This window comes from Echinops telfairi, unplaced genomic scaffold (assembly GCF_000313985.2).
Source record: "Echinops telfairi isolate 266 unplaced genomic scaffold, ASM31398v2 ScPeMD7_60;HRSCAF=208, whole genome shotgun sequence".
NCBI lineage: Eukaryota > Metazoa > Chordata > Mammalia > Afrosoricida > Tenrecidae > Echinops > Echinops telfairi.
In genome coordinates, this window is record NW_022103958.1 from 31,788,552 (window position 1) to 31,814,158 (window position 25,607).

The following is a 25,607-nucleotide window of genomic DNA, read 5'->3' on the forward strand; positions in this document are numbered from 1 at the left end:
CAAATGTTTTGAGATGATGAGGGCAATGAATGTACACATGTGCTTTACACAATTGATGTATGTATGGATTGTGATAAGAGTTGTATGAGTCTCTAATAAAATGATTAAAAAAAATAATTAAAAAAAAGGAAAAAAATTGTATGTTATCATGACTGGTTACATTACACCAATTTGAAATATTATAGTGTGAAATATAATAAATTAAAATACATATACAACAATCGCTAAATGATATGTTCCCAAAAACTCTCACTGAAATACTTGAGAAATTGCATAATGAAATAAAAGGTTGCTATGGGAATGGTATTTTGGAATACCAAGTCTACACACTGTGGAAGAGAATCTGGCCTCTAACTAGAGTATATCAGAGACAGTGCTCTGCTAGCACTTCACCTCACCATTGTCCTCTCCCAGAGAAGAGAATTTGTATATTTTTACATGCGGCATTTTTCCCCCTGAAGAAACAACGGACAGTGATGCCAATAGTGGACATAAGAGCCTATAGATGCACATAATTTACAGATACTTTTAAGTTTTTCTGTAAACTCTTATTTAATCCTCACTTTGTAAGTGCAGAAGAAGAGCTTCAGAAAGGGAAAAGACAGAGGTAAATTACAGAACTAGCCAAAGGTGCTTTAATTATACCTTTTATTTTCTATTGGGAGACTAACCAGAGGGGCAGCAGTTCAAAGCCAACAGCTGCTCTGAGGGAGGAAAGAAGAGGCCTTAGAAACCTCTACAACAGTGGTGCTCAACCTTCCAAATGGTGTGACCCTTTAATACAGCGTCTCATGTCGTGGTGACCCCCAACCATAAAAGTATGTTCGTTGCTACTTCATAACTACAATGTTGGTACTGTTATGAATCCGGCAACCCCTGTGAAAGGGCTGTTTGACCCCCAAAGGGGTCACAACCCACAGGTTAAGAACCACTGCTCTACAGGGTCACTCAATCAGAACTGATTCAAAGAAAGCAGGTCTGGTGGTTTTGGTTAGTTGAGTATTAATACATTGAGATTAGGATTAAATGATTAGGCAAATACACTAAAAACTGATAGAAATTAAGAGGTGGAGCAAATGAAGGGGGAAGAAGAGAGAGTGGAGCACATCCTGGCCCACCAAGCCCTGAGGACATATTCCTGCTCAGAGCAGCCAATCGACAGAGAAGACCACATGGCCTGCCCCACTATGAGGCACGACATCCCTCACTGACCCATACCCCTAGAGGGGACAACACTGGAGACACTGTGGGAATTCTGCCTGATCAAATCCCACCACACAGAGGCAAAACAACAAGGGTGTGCAACAGAACAGCAAGGGGAACAGAGCAACGAAGTCCCCAGGGATTACCAAAAATAGACTTTGGGGCCAGGGCTTGGCGCCTTAACAGACTCAACTGGAAAACACGCCTAAAGGCCAACAAACAGTCCTTGAACTAACTACAAGCTTTTCTTTCTTGTTGCGTTGTGTTTTGTTATTGGTTTGAGGGTGTTGTTGGTTTTGTTGCTTGGTTTTCCTCTGTCTTGTTTTTGTGCATGTTATTTTCTCCGCAGGTCTGTCTTAAATAAGATAGGCTGGATGAACAATCTGGAGGAGAAAACAACGGGACTGACCGTTGGTGGGGTGGGGGCATGGGAAAGGGGGAGGTGGGAGGAAAGGTAGTGGTGTTAACAAACCCAGGGACAAGGGAACAAGTGATGCAAATCGGTGGTGAGGAGGGTGTAAGAGGCCTGGTAGGGGGTGATCAAGGGTAATGTAACCAAGAAGAATTACTGAAACACAAATGAAGACTGAGCATGACAGTAGGACAAGAGGAAAGTAAAAGGAAATAGAGGAAAGAGCTAGGAGGCAAAGGGCATTTACAGAGGTCTAAATAAAGGAATGTACATAGGTAAACACATATATGAGGATGAGGAAATAGATCTATGTGCATATATTTATAGGTTTAGTACTAAGATAGCAGATGGACATTGGGGCTCCACTCAAGTACTCCCTCAATGCAAGAATACTTGGTTCTATTAAACCGGCATTCTATGATGCTTCTCGACACAATCGCTGAAGACAAAGCGGGTGAATAAGCAAATGTGGTGAAGAAAGCTGATGGTGCCCGACTATCAAAAGATATAGTGTTTGGGGTCTTAAAGGCGGCCATCTAGCTCAGAAGCAACAAAATCCACATGGAAGAAGGACACCAGCCTGCATGCTCACAAGGTGCCGAAGGGATCAGGTATCAGGCACCAAAGAACAAAAAATCCTATCATTGTGAATGAGGGGGAGTGCAGAGTGGAGATCCAAAGCCCATCTGTAGGCAACTGGACATCCCCTTATGGAAGGATCTCGGGGAGGAGACTAGGAGGGTGCAATGTAGCAACAATGAAACATACAACTTTCCTCTAGTTGCTAAATACTTTCTCTCCCCCCACCCCCCATTATGATCCCAATTCTACCTTACAAATCTGGCTAAACCAGAGGATGTACACTGGTACAGATAGAACTGGAAACTCAGGGAATTCAGGGCGGATGATCCCTTCAGGACCAGTGGTGCGAGTGGCGATACCGGGAGGGTGGAGGGAGGGTGTGCTCGAAAGGGGGAACCAATTACAAGGGTCTACATATTACCTCCTCCCTGGGGGACAGACAACAGAAAAGTGGGTGATAGAAGATGTCGGACAGTGCAAGATATGACAAAATAATAAATTATAAATTATCAAGGGTTAATAAGGGAGAGGGGAGAGGGGAGGGAGGGGAAAAATGAGGAGCTTAAGTAGAGAGCAAATGTTTTGAGAATGATTAGGGCAATGAATGTACAAATGTGCTTGACACAATTGATGTATGTATGAATTGTGATAAGAGTTGTATGAGCCCCTAATAAAATGATTTTTTTTTAATTAAGAGGTGGAAATAAGAAAATGAACTAACCGCATTTTGTAGAAAGAAAGAACTTGATGAAAATAAGTTAAAAAAACCAACAACAGTGGTTCCATTATAACTGTAGATAATAACCAAAAGCATAAAGAAGGCGCCTACCCGGGAATTTCTTCAATGGACCACAAACAGGAATTAATTATGAGTGGCTAACACCAAGATTCAATGCCACCCAAAGTTAAATTAACCCTAAGCAACCATATGGTCTCCACAGGAGCTTCGTGAGCAGAAAACAGTATGAAGAAGGCAGGCAGGCAGGCAAGGAGGCAGGGAGGGCGAAGGGAGAGGAGGAAACATTTCCAATTAGCAAGTGCCCTTCCGAGAAATGCATCTCCACTGTGTGCTAGGTGTATGACAGAGAAGTTCGCATGGTGATAAGATTTTATACCCACACAAGCAGAATAGTGGGACACATTGTTATTTCATATCTTTTTGAAGGGTTGTATATATAGAATTTCATGAGCATATTCTGTCATGGCACACAAATCATACAAGCCGCAATATAAATTAAATGGAAGTAACAGGTCCCGCCCCACTTACTTAGTCTACATTAACATAAAAGTGATCGAATGGGTGGCACAGGGCTAAGGGCACTGGGCTAGGACGGCAAAGCCCCAGGATTTTGTTTTTTTTTAAAAGTTGTATGTTTTGAGGCAAGTCAATTAATCTATCGGTGTCAAGTGTCCTCAAATGGAGATAAATACTTGCGTAGATTGCTTATAGGAACACTGTATAATAACAGTAAGACAGCATAGCACGCTTGAAGGTAATCTAGAAATTCTCAAAGACTATCTGAAGATGTGCTATTACATATCCTAAATCTGTTGCCATAGTGTATAAAAAGGTGTTCCACGTCATTTAAAGAGAGAAAATCCTCACATTGTTAATTTCAGAGAACTATACCCTGAATATACAGTAAAAGGTTGAAAACTTTTATATTACAGTGTACTTTTGAAAAACCATAAATGACAAGAAAACTTATTACACACTGGTAAATTAAATGCCAGATAAATCTCAGGGGAAATAGCAAGTTAAAATAGGCCAAGCTTATTAATAAAATATTTTTCTGACTTTGACAGATTCTCTATTACGAGGCGGGGGGAACATAATAATTATATATTTTTCCATGGTCATAAACGTGGTCTAAAAAGGTACAATATATGAATGTTTGAATGATATACATACATTTAATATATGCATGTATGTAAGAAGCCCTAGCAGTGCTTAAGGCAGTCAGTTGCTAACCGAAAGGCCAGCTGTTCAAGCCCACCAGCCATTCCCAGCGCAAAGGATGCTGCAGTCGGCTTCTGACAGGAGGCACAGCCTTGGGGGTCCCGTGGCAGCATCTTCTGCGTTGCTTCGAATCAGAATTGACCCTGCAGCATTGGATTTGGTCTCAGAGTTTTATATACATGTACGTTGTATTCACAGATATATCGGAATTACAATTTTAAAAATTAGAAGCAGAGTGACTGCGTATAAGACTGAATCTAGCAAGATTAGTCCCATGTATTAGTCCCATGCATAGAAATATTGACCATTACTTAATTTCTTGATGATTAAGCCAATGATTATTAACATTTGAGTATCCATATCATTAAGTGTTAAGAGGAAACAGTTCAAAGAAAAAACACTGTTGGTGCCTTTATAGTTACAGAAATCGTAGGATTTTAGAACCAGAGAGATTTAAAAAGTCATTTTGCATAAGGCCGAAAAGAGAATCACCAGCTTATGCAAAATTCCATAGCTGGTTCCTGACCAGCCAGTCCCAGACCAGCAAAGGCTTAGTTAATAAAAACCTGTGCAATAATCTAACTAAATTAGAAAGCAGTACTTTAAATGATAGTACCTAATTTGCATCACTAGAAACAGTGGTCTTTGGAACAGAATTCATTAACATTAAATTTAAAAACTGTCCTCAGTACTTGAGTGCAAATTTAACAATTCATTATTTAAAAAATACTTAATAACTACTGCATCATATAAAAAGCATGTATTAAAAGTACAAAGAATTGCTAATTACTAGGATTTAAAAAATTGTTTTTCAAAGATTAGCAAAACAAAGATACCATCATAAATCTCTTGTGGTAAGTAATATTTTGGCCAAAAGATTATTAAAATGCCACATCAATTTCAGGTTCTTGGAGAGTTGTCCAATTAAGTCACAAGTCAAATATTGCTTAGATAGATGCATAGGAAATGAAAAACAAAATAAAGCCCAATGTAGAATACATTCAAAACAGTTATTTTGTAAAAGCCATGAAATAACCTTAAAGAAGTACTTTTACAGTGCAGGTGTGAAAAGGGAACGTTAACCACCTGAGACCTAAGATCGTCTCAGTGAGATGTTCTCGAGAGGACAGAGCAGGGAAATCCCCAAGCAAAGCTATATACATGGCAGAGATGGTCATTCTCTTGAATAGATAAGAAGACTAATTCCCAAAAGGCACACATTTAAATTCACACACACATTGTTAGGTTCATCTCTGAAATCAAGAGCAGGATTACTGACTACTTAGAGGACATCAAATGTCTCGCAAAGAAGTTAATGAGGTTTTAAAGGAAGGCATATAAAAAATTCTACCTTACAATACTTTATTCATAGATAAAATTAAAAACATTATTTTTAACTAATTAAAACAAGAATAATAGATAGCGGGTTGCCTGACGATCTGAGATTCACAAAAATTAGTATCACGCAAGACTAGTGTTTAACCCAAATTATCTTGATAATCAGTCTGGCCAAGCTGTGTCACTGCAATCAATGAACTCCAACACAAAGACTTCCTGGCGGGCAGCACCACGCAACATTTGTTATCGGTTTCTGCACCACTGAGCACCGCCACCAAAGGCTCTCAGGAGCTGAAGCCAGAGAGCAGTGAATCAGCTGCTCCGGCCCCGACGACCTGCCAAAGAGTCCCAGTGCCCAGGAACGACATGAAGTGTACAACCACATAGTCGAGGCTACTCACCTTGTCTTTGAAGATATGTGGATTTTGGTATATAAAGTCTCGGTAACTTTCTGTTCGCACTTTGTCCTGGGACAGAGAGGGGAAAACATCATGTTTACGGGATAGTCTGAACAAATACATATTTAAAAAGAAGATGAGCTATTTTTTATACACATTGCTGGTTTTTCCACAAATACCGTTTTCCTGGAAAAGTACGCTGATTTTTCTTTCCTCAAAGAATACGATAAAGAATAGAAGCAGCAACGACTCACAAAAGAAACTCCCACTTGTAGCACATCCCTGAGAGTCAACTAGGACCTAGACATTTAAAATGTAACAGGCTCCTCCTTTATTTCCGTAAGGCTTCAAGTGATAATTATGGGCAATACAGAATGAGATTAATAATTCAATCTTTAAATCGGGTCTGAATTCTAGAGCCCGATTCCCTGTGGAAGAGCAAGATTAAAATATTGGGAGGTGGGGGAGGGCCAAACTTGCTTCGTGTGAATACTGTAGTTACATATGAAAAATGAAGCTAAATCGAGTATGTTTTTCTGAGAAAGTCATTGATCACACCCTATCTGATTTATGAGCCCATTTTGTTTCTAGAAATTTGAGCACTAGGAAATGATGCTTACACACCAGTGAGCCTGCTGCCCACAGTATGAGGTTCCTACTAGAGTCTCACATGACAGATATTCACGTCTAGCACCTATGTTGCATCATGAACAGAAATGATCCCCTTTTAAATCACTGAGATTAAGACACAATCTGACATCAAATTAACCAGTAAGAGACTCTGCTGCCATGGAAGTAAAATATGAAAATGACCAAAAAAAGACTGTTATCCCAGAATGAGAATTCTGGTTAGGGATTTCAAATTCGATGAGAAAATAGTGGGCGTGCACTATGAGAATGTGAAATCCCAGCGCTAGAAAACATTTTATGGCAACACTGGATTTTCTTTTTAAAAGCATATAAAGTAGGTCTTTGTTAAAAGCAAGTCTTCTTATTTTCACTACCAGGTCTGAAAAGGGAAGGCACCCACAGGATTCCCATCTGGAAATCATTTCCAGTTGCTTGGTCAACAAAATTTTAAATCAAGCTTATTAAAGCTATCTCTGACCGTCATCTCTCAAAAATATTCAACAATCAAGTGCTTAAATAAATTCAAATGGATACTAATGATCTAATTTTTAAACTGTCCTTTTGTTTAAAAAAAAAAAGCCCTCCGTTCCATGTATGTAGACCTTTTATATACTCTCCTCCATCACAACAGGCAGTGATTCTTGCTGAAACAACACAATCTACAAAGGATGGGCATCAGTCAGCAGAGCACTGGCTTAGAAAGTGCTGCTCTGACTTAATCAATGGAATCCCCGCCACTGTCCTAACTCCACGCACTGCTGCTCAGCTGAGCCGTCCTCCCTCCAGCTCTGCCTCCGTTCATCGGCGGTCTTTCCTGCGCTCCCCTCGGTGCGACAGAACAAAAACAGAACACACACTATCGTGTACGTAGCAAAGCATCAATTGAGCCTTTGAAAGGAAAACTCACTTAGCTAAGGAATGAAAGACTAACCCTCTCGTGACCGTTTCTAAAACATAACTGTAACAGAAGACTGATTAATGCTTCAATTCAAAATAACGGGGTAATAAACAGAAGCAGAAGCATACTTGGCACCAGCCTGTTAAAAATGAAGAAACGCAAACGAACAGCAAAACGGGGGCTCACATCCCAAAGAGCAACAGGACAACTGGTGACGGTCAGCATGGGTCGTGGAGTTCTTCCTAAAGATGCTTTTCTTAATATATTTGTATTAAACATGAATGCAGCTAATCGCGGCAGATAAGTTACGTGTGTATGAGTCGATTTTATATGTGCAAAGAAGACAGTTTTGAAATTAATATGCTCAGGAAGGTGGACAGAATAGCTGAATCCTGTATAAAATGTGAGATAGTTAAGAAAAATAATTAACATTCAAAACAAGCTCTCAGAGAGAATGAGAAAAAACAAACAAACAAACCAACCAAAAAAATTCCACATTACTGAAAGGTACTCTGATCTGTGCCAATTGCTTACCAAGGTGAGCAATGATTCTGAAAACAGAGAAGGTGGTGACCTCGGAGTTAAGCTATCAGCCAACATTAACTCTTCTTCAGAAAAATATTAGGCAAAAGTGGCAAAGGATTTTTGGAAGTACACATAATGTGCTTTGGGAATGCAAGTATGTTATCTTCATCTTAACTTCGGAAAATAAAACCCTAACCTACTTTTATTGGTAATTATAATCAAAACCTTACACCAAAACAAAGTTATTAAAACACTTGAGACTAAGCAACAAAAAAAATCTAAAGCCTATTTCTATAAAGACCAGGTGATTCTAAGTATAAACATAGCTCTGGTCAATCTGATTTCTCAAATCTACGTTATTCATAAAAGTCAGGTGAGAGTATAGTCATAGTACCACCTGAAACTACTTATGAATGCTAAGAATTCTTTGAAGAAACAGAAAATATAGCTTTGTATATATAATATTTCATATTATCTCATAGTGTTCACCTTCGCAAAATATAAAATTAAGTAGATTCAAAATATAAAATTAAGTAGATCCATTATTTCTTATACACACTTATTCAAGCCTTCTCCAACAGGGAACCATTACCTAGTACCACAAGTATGGGTAACTAAAGTCCAGAGACTGACAGCAAAAACCAAACTCACTGCCATCAAGCCAATTCTGACGCATCGTGACCCTTACAGGGCAGGTAGAACTGCCCCATGAGTCCTGTATTTCTCCGTGGAGCAGTTTTGTGGTTTCGAACTGCCGCCTTGGAGTCTGCAGCCCAACAAGTTATCCACACTACACCACTAGGGCTCCCACAGTAAAACGGATTCTTACATAACTTTCTAAAAAGGAAGAAAAAAAATTTTTAAGGCTAAAAACTTTACTTTGGCACTTCCTAAGTTTATGCACATCAAAAGGGGCTTAACCACATCCTGTCCAGGTGAAGATCTTTTAGTCTGGGGCATTCTCATTGATTCGCTGCATCCAGGACAGAGATCTGTAAATGGTAAGGGCAAATACTGCACTGACAATACACATACCCACTGCGCCAAGTCTCAGTGACCTGCACCTGCCTGAAAAACAACATAATTTCCATACCTAGAAGCATTCAAGGGGTTCCATATACACTGTAGGGGTATTTTCAAAATTACAATTAAAAAAAAAAATATATATATATATATATATATAAATGATAAACAGATTTAGATGACCTCCTTTAAAGAAAATATTTTGGACACAATAAAACTAATTTTAACAACAAAAAAGGTCAATTTCTTTTCATTCATTCTAGACTTAAAATCATTGATTATTTTTAAGTTCACTATTTGTAATATTCTGCCATTGCTCCGGTGATAAGCAAAACCACAAGCCCAGCCAAGTGTGATGAATCTTTAGTAAAGCAGCACTGTGACGCTGCTGTCAAAGGCCCACGTAATTACAATCACTGTGACTCAGCAAACTTCCACTCTGAGCCTGCGAAAGTTACCTAACAAAATACGTAAGCGTTATTAAATATTCTTGGTTATTTTCACTGAATAGGCTTTATATAAGCTCAAACGAAAGAAGACGATCTTTTGATAACGGATAGAGTAGTAATTTTTGTTTGTTTTTAAGAAAAAGGACTGCTGAATGAATGAACATTTCAATATTCTAAAAATACTACTCTTTATATTCCAACTTTTACTTTATTCCAGTTAGACATTTCAGTTTCCTAGTTAAAATGACATCGTGCAGTTTTAAAATCAGAATACTTTATAAAAATGGGTAAAGAAGAAAATGAGTTCTATCTTATCTGTCCGTATTACCCTCAAAAGAAACGAAAAGCAAGCCGGTTTAAATACAGGAGCAGTTCAAACAGTTCATGGAAAAATTCCCTGATCTAATCATTCCATTTTCCACAAACATTTTGAAGTCCCTTCAAACTTGATTTGACCAATTAAGGAATGTGCTGATGATTCTAAATAATAACAATTTTAAAAAGTGCCATAACAATTGTGAGAATTATTAATCTTGGGAGTTTATACCAAGAATTATTGCCTGCCTGAACAGAAATCAATACTGTTGTTTAGAACATTACAATGAATCATCTCCTTTGTGCTGAAACAAATATAAATCTAATTGTTCCTATTTAATTGATAGTTGCTCTTGAAAGACTAAAATCAACAGCAATTATCTTTTTTCCTAATATTCTATTTAAATGAAAATGTGACTTATTAGTAATTACTCATAATGACCATAAGTGAAATTTATAATGCTGCTGCTGCTGCTGCTGTTTTTGCTAGAGGTTTCGGAAAGCAGTTCTCGGGCAGCCCCCGGCTGCGCTCACTCCGTTTCCGGTAGGATGGGCCTGGCACCGCGTGCGCTTTTCTAACCTTCAGCATCTCCTCGTGTATCCCATAATGCCCGTATGAGCTGAAGTAAACTCCGTCCTCATCCTCCTGGAGGTCCGCAATGGCGACGGATGGCGAGCACGTTCTGACATCTGCGTTCATCACAAAGTCCTGCGCAAATTGTCTGTAATCAATTTGAAATACACCCTTGAGACAGGTTTACTGGACCATGAAAGAGCAAGGCTAGAGGTGGAGGAGGAGGGGGGTGAGGAGCCTTTCCGGTCACAGGCAAGCCGCAGTCACCGAGAGCTCCCCCTGCTGGGGCCGAGGCGGTAGGGCGCCACAGCCCGTTTGCGCATTGCTGCTGCAAGGCAGAAAACCGCTGTCAACTGTGGGCTATTTGAGCGCCGCAGCTTCCACCTGAACAAAATAAGCACATTAGCTTTGCCCAGCTTCATCTTTTTACTGCTCCAAACTCATTTCCTACCAGCTGAATCAACACAGCATATTTCAACCCAATTTTTAAAAACCATCTCATCTCCTGAGAGGGTTCAGTGGGCAGAAAATGGACCCAAGTGGAGAATATTTACATACACCACCACCAAATACTCTAGTCCATAAACTCAGCTCCCTCAAACCGAGGCACATGAAGATTCTAGTAGGCATGCATGGGGGGCGGGGGGCACATGAGAAGGTAGTTGGAAGAGTTGGAGTTGGCAAACAAATCTCAGACTCACAGGAGGCCTAGGTGGGCTAGATTACTTCTGTTGGATGTAGGGCATACCCATCAAATGGATGGTCTGTAGGCAGTAGCAACCCACCAACACACCAGCAGCTGAAGCCAGCTCAGAGGCACGTCTGCAGTTGAGCAGCACTGGCATCCCATGGCCACCTCAGCCCTGTCCAGGCCGCCTACATCAGAAGCTCCCCGGGTACAAGAGCCCCACGAGTTTCTTGTTCTTGCTAAACCGTGAAAAGCACCACACTGGGCATATGATTACTCTACGGACACATCCCCTTGCACTGGCCTCTCTGATGAAATACATCGGCTGCATTCTGATCCTCTCATTGTAAAAGTCTCGATCCTGTGTTTCCCCCAAACCTAAAAAAACAGCAATCCGTCCACTTTCAAACCTACGCTAGGACATCCACTAGAGCAATATATTACAAACAGAATGCCAAAGGCAAGCATTATCAAGGAGAAAAATCACTCAACACTCACCAGAACAATTACAAAAATAACTACAAAGCTGTCCCTGAGATTAGGCTCCCTCTATCTGCAATGCATAAAAAAAAAAAAGGCTGCCATCTCTTTAACATAATAAAACTCTTTTTAATACAAGACTTCAAAAAATTCATGGGAAATTCCCATTATCATTCCTTTTCTCTGGGAGTTTTTTGAAGGCCCTGAGTCTATAACATGATTTCCTCTACTTTAGAGCCCTGCAAATTGCTAACATGCTCAGCTGCTAACCTAATGCTGGAAGCCCACGCCCACCCCACAGAGCCTCAGAAGAAAAGCCTGTCTACTTACTACTTCTTTTTTTTAAAGTTACTTCTGAAAGACCAGCACAGTTCTACTCTGACCCAAGTGGGGGCACACCATGTGTCAGCATTAATTCTACCACCATTATTATTTTGGGGATCTGAGCAACATGGCAAGAGCCCTGGTGATCAGTTAGGTAAATGCAAGATCAGCAATTTGAACCCACCAACCACTCCATGGGAAGAGGAGGCTTTTAAAAAATATATAAGATTGATAAATTACTTCATTCTTTGCAGATCTTCCTGGGCTCTAGCTAATGCAGCTTCAGCAGACAGTGCCCTGGCTTCCGTGTGCTTCAATTTTTCAACGAGAGATGCATTTTCACTGAGTCCATTAGGGTAGGAGAAGGGGACTGACACTGGCTCATAAAGGTCTTCCACATCTAAAGAAATACAGAGACGTCATCAGCCCAGCTTATAACACGGAACCATGAAGAAATGTTAGGAATCAGTTTATCCCAGGTGCCTGTTATATGCCCAAATGAGGGAAATCCGTAAATGTACTTTTGATTAAATAAATTCTTAACACCTGAGATGTTCTGACTTTAATTCAAAGAGTGCTGTTAGTCTGGTTTCTCTTTAGTCAGATAAAATGATAACATAAGTAAGTATTGATTATATTAAACCAAACCCAAGAAGGGGGGAAGAAAACGAAGGTGAGTGGAAAAATTCATATTTATTGAACATCACATATCTTTCAAGTACGTGGTATATATCTCGCCAGTCATAGAGCCTGAAGTTGAACAGGATGTGAAATCCATAAAAAATGTAAGCTTGTAGGAGGCTAAGGGCATTTATAGGGGTCTAAATAAAGGCATATACATATGTAAATATATTTATATATGAGGATGGGGAAATAGATCTATGTCACATATTTATAGGTTTAGTATTAAGGTAGCAGATAGGCATTGGGCCTCCACTCAAGTACTCCCTCAATGCAAGAATACTTGGTTCTATTAAACTGGCGTTCTATGATGCTCACCTTCCCAACACAATCACTGAAGACAAAGCGGGTGAATAAGTAAATATGGTGAAGAAAGATTATGGTTCCTGGCTATCAAAAGATATAACGTCTGGGGTCTTAAAGGCTTGAAGGTAAACAAGCGACCATCTAGCTCAGAAGCAACAACGGCCACATGGAAGAAGCACACCAGCCTGAATGATCACGAGGTGCCAAAGGGATCAGTAATCAGGCATGAAAGAACAAAAAATCATATCATTGTGTGCTCATCTCCCTGATACAATCGCTGAAGACAAATGGGTGCATAAGCAAATATGGTGAAGAAAGCTGATGGTCCCCGGCTATCAAAAGATGACTAGGGGGTAGGGGGTTGAGGCTGGGGTGAAGGGTGTATGTGAATACAGCAACATTAATCTGGGTTTTTTCCTGCTGTATTACTTCTGGCGATTCTTCTTCAGAGTTGGTACAAAATAGCTAAGCTTAGCAAATAAAATATATGATATTATAACTTTGAGATTACAACTTCACTTAGACTTATAAAAGCCACTAAATATACATAAATATATAATACCACTAAATTAATCTTTACTCAACCTAGATTACATAATAAAACTAGATTAGCAAAATACTGAGTCATTACTTTGTATAAAAGAAGATTCATTCACTATTTAATTCACCCAAAATTAATGAGAACAACAAAATTTAATCACAATTTTTAAAAATGCCTGAGAAGTGAAAAGTATCTCAATGTTGTCTAAAATTGACAACTCTCCAACACAGTGTTTAAATTCTTTTCCATGTTTGGTGACCTTTTAAAAAATTCTTTTCAATAGTTTGGTCATATATTTTCCCCACTTTTTAATAGTTTTTGGTCCATTGTTCCTCAATTTTTGAGCTTCCTACCTTAATATAAAAGATGCTAGGCTTTTGTGAAATAGTCCAAATATTAAACTACGTTTTCTTTAACAAGGTTCCTATTTTATTTAGATTTCATGAGTTTTTCCCTACCGTCCTTTGACTGTTTCAAGACTCCACCCAAGATACTACATCACATTCGGTCGTATGTCTTCCTTAAGCTCCTCGGCTGTGACGCTCTCAGCATCCCTTGTTTTTTGGTACAATGAGTTTTAAGGAGCAACGTTAAGGAATTCTGAAGGACGTTCCCCAGTTTTTATTTCTCATGGTTGGCCTGAGATTATGGCGCTTGGGGAAAAGCAGAAATAGGGAGTCATCCTTATCATGTCCCATCAACAGAAGAACCTGCTATTAACAGGGCTTAAGACTAATAATGTTAATCTTGATGCCCCAGCCAAGGTACAATTTGTCAGTGATCTCCATTATAAAGTTACAATCACTGTAAAATTACATTATACTTTGGTGGCCTAGTATCTTGATCATGTCTTTAATAACTTAACCATCTCCATATCCTCAAAGCCTAAGACCAAGCAGATGTTCAATATTTGCTGAAAGAAGGTGAAGGTGAAATAATTAGTAGTCAAGAATGATGGCACTTTCTTCCATCTGTCCCCACCAATGGCCAAGAGCACAGATAATGTAAGAGACTGCGGGCAGTGTACTCCCAAGCATGCCCAGTATAAGTCCCATTGTTTAACTGGGTCTCTGTTTTGGACCTCAATCATGGCATCTTCGTGTAAGTAACTTCCATATTTACTAACAAGAAACTCATTTATGAAGCCCTTACTATACAGCAGGGACTATGCAATTATGCATTTATCTTTGCAATAACGTTATAAACTAGGTCTCATTATCTTTTCATACATTAAAGTACTTTAATAAATTAAAATTAAGGGTGAAAGAGGTTAAGCTTATGCACCTTTAGAGAGTTAAGAGTGTGATACAGTAGGCCGTGTTTAGTGTATCACACGCAAGCTTCTGCTGCTGGGCAAGGTTATCTCCTCTTGGGAACTGTACCTGCCCTTTCTACTGTTCCCGGAACTTATCATATTCTACTTTGTATTATAATACCGCATAAACATGAACAAAAACAACACTGCTACTGCACTCTGAGGCATTTAAAACACTATTTTCAGCCTGTGAGCATTCAATAGTTAACTCTGAATTTAGAAAATCATGAGAATTGGTGACTGGTGCATTGTCATTCATCATATAGAACACTAGGGCCACACTGAAGAAATAAGATTAAAATGATGCTGTGAATTTTGGGAAAGAGATCACTCGGGAAATCATTTACTTTTATAGCTAGAAAGTCTCAGAAATCTGGCCCTAACTCCTCACTTTACCATGAAAACACTTGAAACCAAAAAGCTTAGTGCTTTATCTATTAAGATTCTTTTTTTTTTTAAATCATTTTATTGGGGACTCGTACAACTCTTATCACAATCTATACATAAATTGAATCAGGCATGTCTATTAAAATTCTTATTGCAACAGTACATAATCACAATTTAGGTTGAGACCTCCCAAGGAAATTGGAAGTTTTTAAATAAACTACTCAAATACAGTCAAACACTCACGTGTTGCCGTGTGCTCATTTGTGACGGTCTTGCTGATCAGAAAGCAAACCCTCTGTAAGAATGAGTAGTTTGCCTCCTATAGATTTGATCCATAAAGCATCTAGCTGAGGCCAGCAGGAAGTCCACATTTATTCCTTCGACAAGGAATGGAACAAGGTACGGAGCTTCTTAAGTGCCACCGAATTTGCTCCAGCTCACCGCGACCCTCTATACAACAGGAAACAGACTACTCCTGAAACCCCTCACAGTGCTGGGGTGCTTGCGCCCACTGTTGCAGATACGGGGCCAATCCAATTCCTTGAGGGTGCGCCTTTTTCACCGACCTTCCATTAAACAGGTTGTCCTTTGCCAGGGACTGATGGCTCCCGCCGACAAAGTGTTCCAAGCACATGAGATAACATGTCTCCAGCCTCACTCCTAAGTGCTGCAGTTTCTCCAAGACACGTTTGCTTGTTCTTCTGGCAGTCCCGGTACTTTCCATAGGCTTTGCCAGCACCACAATGCTAATGCATCCATTCCACTCCTGCCTTCCTTCCTCTTGCCCAGCCTTCATATACCTATAAGGCAACCGAAAATACCATGGCTTGGGTCAGGTGACGTATTTGCTACTTTTAACACTTTGAAGAGGCCTTTTGCAGCAGATTTCCCCAATGCAGTATGTCTGACTTCTTGCCTGCTGCTTCCATAAGCATTGACTGTGGATCCAAATGAAACGAAATCCTTATCACTTGAGTTTTTTTCCTATTTATCATGAGGCTTTTGAATTCCTTTACAATGAGTTGTAACCCATACTGACATCTTTGATTTTCATCAGTAAGTGAAATGCTTCAACTTCTCTTCATGTTCAGCAAGCAAGACTGCGGCTACGTGTTGCAGGTTGAAAATGAGCATCCGAGAGCTGCTTTCTTCATAAACTCCAGATCTCAGATTATCTGCTTGGAATACACTGACTACATATGATGAAAGGAAGTAACCTGATGGGGCATCTTTCTTGATTTTAAACCCTGCAGTATACCCTCGATCTGTATGAAAACGACCTCTTCGTCCATGTATAAATTCCCCATGAGCACAACTAAGTGTTCTGGCCCAGAGTTGAATGCCTTTGCATTGTTGATAAAATACATTGCCAGCTAAGATCCACCCATCAGCAATGACATCCCTACTTCCATGTCCTCTACTGAATCCGGCTTGAATTTCTAGCACCTTCCTGTCAACGTACTGCTGCAACCATTTTTAACTTTCTTGTGCAAAATTTTACTTGTATGTGATATTAATGATACTGTTCCTTAATTTCCTCATCGTTAGCTCACTTTTCTTTGGAGTGGGCACAAATACAGATCTCTTCCAGTCGGATGGCCATGTAGGGTATCTTCCAAATTCTTGGTATAGATTAGAAAATGCTTCCAGGCCTCCCATCAGTTTGTGGGAAAATTTCAGTTAGTATTCCATCAATTCCTAGAACCATGTTTTTCACCATTATCTTCAGCGAAGCTTGGAATTCTTCCTTCAGTACCATAAGTTCTTGATCATGTGCTACCTTTTAAAATGGCTGAATGACAATACTTTTTGGAATGAAGACTGCATTTCTTCCATCTTTTTTTAAAAATCATTGTATTGTGGGCTCATACAGCTCTTATCACAATCCATCCATCCTTTCATTGTGTCAAGCACATTTGTTGCAATCATCAATTTCAAAACATTTTCTTTCAACTTGAACCCTTAGTATCAGCTCATTTCCCCCCCTCCTTCTCCCACCCTTGATAATTTATAAATTATTTTTTCATGTCATACACTGACCGATATCTCTCTTCACCCACTTTTCTGTTATATGTAGATGATTGTGACTGGTTCCCCCTTTATCCCCGCACCTTCCCTTTACCCTCCTGGTATTGCTATTCTCATTATTGTTCCTGAGGGGTTTATCTGCCTTGGATTCCCTGTGTTTCTAGCTCTTATCTATACCCATGTGCATGCTCTGGTCTAGCTGGATTTGTAAGGTAGAACTGGGGTCATGGCAGTGGGGGAAAGGGAGCTTTAAAGAACTAGAGGAAAGTTGTATGTTTCATCGGTGCTAAACTGCGCCCTGACTGGCATCTCTTCCTTGTGATCCTTCTGTAAGGGTATGTCCAATTGTCTACAGTTGGGCTTTGAGTCTCCACTCTGCACTCCCCCTCATTCGCATTGATGTGATTTTTTTGTTCTGGGTCTTTGATGCCTGACGCCTGCTCCCACTGACACCTCATGATCACACAGGCTGGGGTAATTCTTCCATGTGGACTTTGTTGCTTCTCAGCTAGATGGCTGCTTGTTTGTCTTCAAGACTTTAAGACCCCAGACACTATATCTTTTGGTAACCGGGCACCATCAGCTTTCTTCACCACATTTGCTAAGCACCCATTTTGTCTTCAGCAATTGGGTCGGGAAGGTGAACATCATGGAATGCCCAGTTATTAGAACAAAGTGTTCTTGTGTTGAGGGAGTACTTGAGTAGAGGCCCAATGTCCATCTGCTACCTTAATACTTAACATAAAAATATATGTACATAGATATATTTCCCTATTATTATATATACATATACTTACATATGTACATGCTTGTATTTAGACCTGCCTCCTAGTTCTTTCCTCTTGTCCCACTATCATGTTTGGCCTTCATCAGGTTTCAATGATTCCTCTCAGTTACATCGCCCTTGATCAAGCCCTACCAGGCATCCTATGCCTTCTCACCATCAATGATCCCTCTCAGTTACATCGCCCTTGATCAAGCCCTACCAGGCATCCTATGCCTTCTGGCCATCAATTTTAGATCACCTGTTCCCCTTCTTCTTTCTTTAAAGGGTAAGTTTTTGTTTTATTTTTGAATGGTAAAAGGAAAATATTGGCAGAAAAAAAAGTCCAATAGAATAAATGAAGTATGGGCATGCAAGTATGTGGGAAGCAGACGTGTAAAAACATCATGACCAAGCAGTAATAGAGGACAGTAGATTTTACCTCAATGTAAACTCCTCATGGGACTGGAAAATAAGTAAAAACTAGGGGCTATATGGTTATTGCTTCAGAGAAAGTTAAGACATTCTTCAATCTCCCCCCTTTCTCTTAGATACAGTATTGGGTCCTTGGGTCCTAAGGAGCCCTGATGGCACAGTAATTTAAGTGCTTGGCTACTAAGAAACAATTCATGGTTTGAAGCTACCAGCCACTCCACAGGAGAAAGATATGGCAGTCCACTTCTGTAAAAATTACAGCCTTAGGAAATCCTACGAGGCAATCCCACTCTCCCATCTTCTTTAGCTGTTCCTCGAATCAGTCAACATTTCGCCCATGTCGCTGCCTGGTGCCATCGGGTCATTCCGACTCACAGCAATGCTACGTACATCAGATGGAAGCGCTGCCCAGTCCTGTGCCTCCTCACCATTGCTCTTATGTTCGATCCCACTGATGGAGCCACTGTGTCAATCCAAAATGAGGAAGACCTTCAAATCTTCCTTTTTCTCCGCCATGCAATTTGCTCTAGAATCCTTCAATACTGAGGCTCAAAGCTTGGGTTTTTCATTATGTCTCTCATTTGGAGATGCGCCGGGGATGTTCCCTCCTTTATGGCTTTTCTACCTCCATGTCTTTGCATATCTCACTGTAATGTTTTATTTTATGGTTCTCAAGTTGCCATTTGACATTTTCTGTTTACCTTGTCAGTTATATCATGTCTTCCATTTGCTTTAGTTAATCTACATTTCATAGCGAGTTTCACAGCCTCTTCTGATTCCACTTTGGTCTTTTCGTATGGTTCTCAGTGGCTAATCCCTCAGAAATGACCAACTAGTCATTCTCTCTGTTCTTAGTCTGCAAGCTGTGTGGCAACTTGTTCACCATGGGTGACCGCTCGTATATGAACTACCAGAGGCACAGCATCCAGAATCACAGCAAAATGCAATTCCCCACAGCATAGCAAACTAACAGGTAAGTGGGAGGGTCAGAGCAAGTAACTGAACGAGAAAATTATATTCATAAAGTCAGGAAAGCTGATGAGTGCAAGAAGGTAAACCTTTGAAAAGTTGAGTGTAATCTATCCAGTTTGAAACAAAATCTAAACAAATTCACTGTCTTGAGAAATTACCCCCCAAAAAAAATTAAAAAAAAAAAGAAATTACCAATCTGAAAGTAACAGAGGAACTGTAGCAACTATTAAAACCACTTTAAGGCTTCTGGACTCTGTGTCCATCAACTAAAATGGAATCTCTCAAGATTCCTATGTTTCACAATATTGTACACAAAATGTTTCAGCAGGTTCCTATCTCCACATTCCTTCCTGAGGATTGCTAGGGCGACCGTTAGTTTTTAAGCCACTTAAAAAAACAAAAACCACCAGAAACCTACTACTTGATGTGATCTTTTTTAGGTAATTCAGGAAATCACACATTTTCCTAGGACTGAACCATGATTTTGCCAAAACAAATAGTTAAAGTGCACATAGTATGTTCTTCTTACCAAACTGGAGTAAAAGATCATCTTCTAATACTGGCTTCAAATATTCTTCTTTCTCCCAAGGCACTGGGTTGTAGATGGAATTCATATACTCAACTGTAGGATTCTGCATATAAAATTAATTGCATGTATCTTTCGTGAATGAAACTGCAAAGTAATTGCTAAACAAAAACTACAGAAATTAGACAAAAAAAGGAAATCGGGTCTATACTTAACACAATCAGTCTATCTATGATGAGTCTCTATTCACCGATCATTTTTATCAGCTTGTTTCATAAACACTTCCAATGCAGAGTCTGGATCCAGGGACAGTTACAACATAAGATATTCATTCACTCAAAGGACCTCCCCCACACAAAAAAAGCCTACAAAATACTTTACAACGCACTTGATGTCATTTTTAATTCACTGAAATATTATCTATCAGTATTTTCTATTTGGAAAAAAAACAAACACAAGATCTTGAAAGACATTCTGTTAAGATTGGTCTTGAGTTCTAAGGGCATTGTCACACTGCTTAGTTTCAATCCGACAGACGCAACAGTAAGGACAGCGCCCTGGGCCGCTCGGCAAGGAGGTGGGGTTCCAGTGCACCAGGCCCTCTGTTCCGTAAAGACTGACAGTCCGGGAAACACTGCAGGGCAGTCCCATTTCGTTTTATAGGGTAGCTATGAGTTGGAATTTGACTCAATAGCTAAGGCTTTGGGGTGAGATGCAAGGGATATGTCATCTGACACCAAACTGTGTTCCACAGAATGGCCTAAGAGGCACTGCAATGTTGCTAAAAATGACAATTACGTACCATCTATAAATGCGTTTGCTTGGTACGTCTTATGGTGCTCGTTCCTAATACCTGTGATTTTGACAGTATGCCGAGTGCCACCTTTCACTGTCTCCTTTAATACAAGAATGAGTCGAACAGTATCGCCACTTGGGTTCCAGTTCCTACATGCACTGGTTTCTTTCAAACAAAACATGAGAAGTGCCTGGAGGCAAATTTTCTCAGCAATACACTTGTCTTGATCTTGAGAAGATGTCTTTGGGAAAAAAAGACACACTTTTTGGTGCCATCAAAAAACCGGACTTTGAAAAAAAGAAGGAAAAAAAAAACGCTTTGAGGCCTGGGCTAGCCCCAAAGTTGCATCAAAATTCAAGTGGACATCTTCCCAAGTCATTAAAGCTTTGCAACAAGTGTACGAGCATGCTGCCCCACAAAACACAATGGGTCTTTTAACGCATCAAGCCTTTTAAGGATGGTCAGATGAGTTAGGAAAGGGAAGATCACTGGACAAATGAAGAAATGGGCTGAGGTCCAGAAAACGGTGGAAGACGACACGAGAATCCCCATTGACGTGACTGCTATGAGAGCTGGGATCACAGTTCTTATTTTAAGTGAACATCTTTGGCCGGGCAAACTCTCAGCTGATCTTTCCATGTCATTTAAGCCTGGGCCAAACTAATGACCACACCTTCATGGGGCACAGGGAAACCACGAATGAATCTTGGATTAGCCAAGACAACTCAGAGAGCAGGGTTCAAGCTGCTTAACAGTAGCTTCCCAGGTCACCTGCTGGGCCGGTTCAATTCAAGGCAGAGAGGTCAGCTCAGAAGAGTTGTGGGGACTGTTCTTTGGGGTTCCAGCGAGACAATCTTGGTAGATTTCTCAAAGGACACAAGACAATCAAGCACAGGGGCTTATTATAAGTGAGTTTATAAGAGAACTGAAACTATTGGTGAGAGAAAAGCAGCAAAGTTGTGATCAAGGAATTTAATTCCATCACACAAATGTAACTGCTCATTCTTTGATGGTGGCAAGGCTGCCCTGATGGGAGCTTCATTGGGAACGGTTCTCCCATCCACCCCAGGGCGCGAATCTTGCCTTTTCACATGGTTTCGTGGTCTCCAAACTCAAATAACTATGAAAAGAAACACGAAGGTTTTAGGACCTTGAGGAAGTCACAACTGTCCGGTTGCCTCGGTGTACATGCACACGGGTGAACCCAGTTTGGGGGGGGGGGGCGCGGCATTAAGAGAGGAAAGCATGGCTTCCCGAAGTGTGCGGCCTTGGAGGTCAGGTCGCGCAATGACGGCTTCCCTGGTAATTCAAGTTTCCTCTTACTTTGTGGCGGAGCGGTTACGCATTAGGCTGCTGACCACAAGGTCGGCCATCTGAAACCACCAGCCGAGAAAGAAGAGGCTTTCAACTCCCAAAGCCACAGTCTCGGAAGCCCACAAGGGCAGTTCCACCCTCTTTTTTTTTTCTTTTTTAAACCTTTTATTAGGGGCTCATACAACTGTTATCGCAATCCATACACACATCAATTGTGTAAAGCGCATGTGTACATCATTCTCAAAACATTTTCTCTCCACTTAAACCCCCGACTTTAGGTCCTCATTTTTCCCCTCCCTCCCCGCTGCCCTCTCCCTCATGAGCCCTTGATAGTTTATAAATGGGTATTTTGTCATATCTTGCCCTGTCCGACATCTCCCTCTCTTACATGGTGACTGTGACTCAAAATCAACTTGACGGCAGGGGGGAAAAATTATTTTGTAGCTATACTTTCTTGTTGGTCAATTGATAGTCATTATGCTATTTCCCTAGTTTCTGCACAGAGTTATAAATTAAGCTACCAGTTAAAAGAAAATTAAGCCACCAACTTACCTTAAGTCTGATAAAATTGATTAGCTTAATATAGCCATAAAATTCCAGACCTACAGAGGAAGGGGAGGAAAAAAAGATTGGCAAACTGACCTCTTCTACAGCGTATTCTTTGGTTAGACAACATTTCCATCCTTTCGACTATGACTTATAATGTTTTTAATTTCCTTCTAAGATTTGGAACAGTAGCTTGGATAATGCTAAATGTTTTAATTGAGAAACAGCCATCAATGACTTTTTTTAGTGTTTTCCTTATATTTCTGAAAATATAGTAAACATTTTTAAAACCGAACTAATTTTTCAGAAAAATACACATTAAATTCTCAATTATGCCAAGCACTTTCCTGTTAACATTAGAGGTGAGAGTTTCCAAAATACCCATTGCTAGGGCTCCTACCAAATTGCAATTCTGATAGGACATGAAATAGAGACCCTGTGGTGGCTTTTCCATAAAATTCAACGATGGGAGCGAAAGCCCTCTGGGTCACGGGCTCACATGTCTTCAGATGAGCAGGTGCAGTTGAACTTATGTTTTACACACATATTACATCACATTTTCCATACAATCGACTTAATGGTTGCAGTTTTCCAGTAAAGTCCTGGCTGGTTGTTAGTAAACACAAGAACCAAAAACTTAATACTCTCTTTAATTTTCATGGAATAATGTCATCCTTCGCCCCCATCTAAGGTGAGCAAAGGAGTGCTTTACTTTTTGCCTAGCAAGTTGTAACAGGAGCATCCATTGAACAGTTTACTTTGTTTGCAGCATGTTTTGTAGTATTTACCACCTTAACTTCATCACCCCCTCTCCCATCCCTCTTACCAAACTTATTAAAATTCAGCCTTGGAAGCATGATCCTAAAACTGGACAAACTAATTTTGGTATCCTGCCTTTTCTTTCCCAGAAACTCAACATCTGTTCTTCTTCCCACATCTTCTTCACCTTTCTGGATTTTTCCTATTCATTTTCCTTCACCCTAGTATTAAAAGCTGAACATGTCCCTGTGACAGAAAGGCAGGCCCTGATGTTCTCTGGGTGGTCTTTTTCCATAATGACCCATCTCCTGTCCCAGAGCCCACCTCAACTCTTGCTGCCCAACATGAGACAACACCATCACACGGCCCACTCATCCTTTACATAGTGAAGCCAATATAAGCTCACATACATATAGTGAATCTTGTCTAGAAGAATGCCTTATGAATCTTTCCTCAAAGGTCACTTGTCAAAAAGACTTACGTCCATCTCCATGAGATGAGCTGTTCCCTGACATTTCACAAGACTGGACTTACATAGAAAAGGGATGGTTTGAAAAAGTATAAGGTTTGAAATTCATAGCCAAACATTGTCTTTGAGAACACTCACCATGTTTATGGACCATGTTATCAATATTAAACTGGTGCTCAGATTTACAGTGGGAAAATGTTTCTTCGGCAGATGTGAATAACCTGAAAAATCAAACAGCATCATGAAATAAGCCCCAGAAATATACTGATTCCATCCTAAATAAAAAGAAAAAAGAAATCTGTCCCCCCTGCTGGTTTCTAGTTTCAGTTACGGTTAAGAACCAACCAAGCCCTTTATGGGTGAGGAGCAGGGACTGCAGCGGCCTGGACAAGCGTTTCGACTTCACCTCTGAGAGCAAGGGAACTCCTCTTTAAATCCCAAAAGCTAACTGGTTGTGACAAACTTATGTGTAAACTTGTCACACAGCTTTTCAGAGAGTGCCCTCGGATAGATGGTGCTTCTCTCTGGTCATTCCAGAAAATTCCCTGCTTGTGATTCTTTTCTCATCTTAGCATCGTCAACTGCTGCTTTGCACAGCTCATGTGGCTTTTAGAACGAAAGCATGTCATTTCACAGCTGGCACTGCCCAAAGTGCCAGAACATTTCAATAGTGATCTTGTCGCCTTCCCGGAGTACTTGCATTCCTGGCTCTGTGTGGCCCAAGCTTGGTGATGTGACTTGCAAAACTGACGGGCACAAGGAACGGAAGACCCAGCTGTTCATCGTAATCAAATGTTGGCTGAGCTAGGTTCTGTGCAGAAGTTATGGAGCCGATCGCAGAGCAGTGTTCAGGAAATACTACTTTATGATACCAAGAGTGCAGGTAGGGACACTGAGAACCTGGAGGAACCTCCACAAAGCAGCGCTGTGCTCACACATAAGGGACACTGGAAGAAGGTTTCCGAAGGGAATCCTGCCTAGTTCCAACTGTGTCTCTCTCACGCCCATCGAGCCAGAACATCAGCCAAAGGCAAAGCTTCTGGAGGTGAAGAGAACATTTTAAGGGGAACCCTGCGAGTTTGGGACGAAGACAAACCACAACTTTGCAACCTTGAGTACGTTAAGGATATTGCAGTCTGTTTTCCTTCTCCTTAAGTGGAAAAGGCACCAATTCTCTCTTCCCTTAGGAGAGGGAGCCCGTGCCTTAAACAAACAAAAACAAACAACAACAAAAAGACGGAACTAGAAGGCTATTTCGAGGGTCCCAGCCTCAACTGGAAATTTTACATGCAAATTCCCTCCACATCACAGAATGGTAACGCTGGGGGGACCCTTAGGGATCATCTAGTTCTGTGACTTCAAAACTTGTTTCTCATTAGCACCACCCAACAGTGTCTCTGTAAAAACCTAAGGGACGCCTTCAGCATCTCTATTGCTTGTCTCTTTTTAAGTGTCTCTCTTTTCAAGTGTCTCTCTTTTCAAGTGTCTCCAGTGGCAGGAGTGCACAATCGTATTTGGAAACCACTGATCCAGTCCAACCTTCTCGTTTTACTGAAAGGGAAACTGAGGCCTGCGGGCGTGGACTTGTACAATCAGGTTGACGGTTCACGGCTCCTGAAACCACAGGGTACGGGCATTCAAAGGCAAGCCACTCTGCTTCGACTCTGGACCAGTCTTTCCTGGACAGACACACCGAACCCACGCGGCCAGCAACCCTAAGGCTGAGGCCGGGCACTGAGAGGGACGAACCTGTCACAGAACAGGCAGGGAGTCTGCCGCTTGTCGTGGGGGTGCTCAGCCTCGTCCTCATCCTCCCAGGCGGCCTCGTCCCCGCTGTCCGACAGCTCTGGCAGGTCCTCCTCATCCTCCACGGCGCCCCGGCCGCCTAGCACACGCACAACCATCAGGTGTGTCTGGGGCACCCGGAGATCGGGGTGGAGAGGGTTCCCCTCCCCGCCCGCCCGCACCCA

At 40.8% G+C, this 25,607-nt stretch overlaps 1 protein-coding gene across 1 annotated transcript in view; it reads right to left on the reverse strand.

Moving 5' to 3' along the window:
* PRMT3 (protein arginine methyltransferase 3) overlaps positions 1-25,514 on the reverse strand; it is a 112,943-nt gene extending 87,429 nt beyond the window's left edge. The window contains exons 1-7 of the mRNA XM_004711599.2: positions 25,387-25,514; positions 23,776-23,858; positions 22,416-22,465; positions 19,757-19,859; positions 12,040-12,199; positions 10,314-10,455; positions 5,897-5,962 (exon numbers count right to left, since the gene is read on the reverse strand). Coding sequence (XP_004711656.1) covers positions 5,897-5,962; positions 10,314-10,455; positions 12,040-12,199; positions 19,757-19,859; positions 22,416-22,465; positions 23,776-23,791 — 537 coding nt within the window. The 5' untranslated portion in view covers positions 23,792-23,858; positions 25,387-25,514. The remainder of the gene's footprint in view (positions 1-5,896; positions 5,963-10,313; positions 10,456-12,039; positions 12,200-19,756; positions 19,860-22,415; positions 22,466-23,775; positions 23,859-25,386) is intronic.
* Between the last annotated feature and the right edge of the window lie 93 nt (positions 25,515-25,607).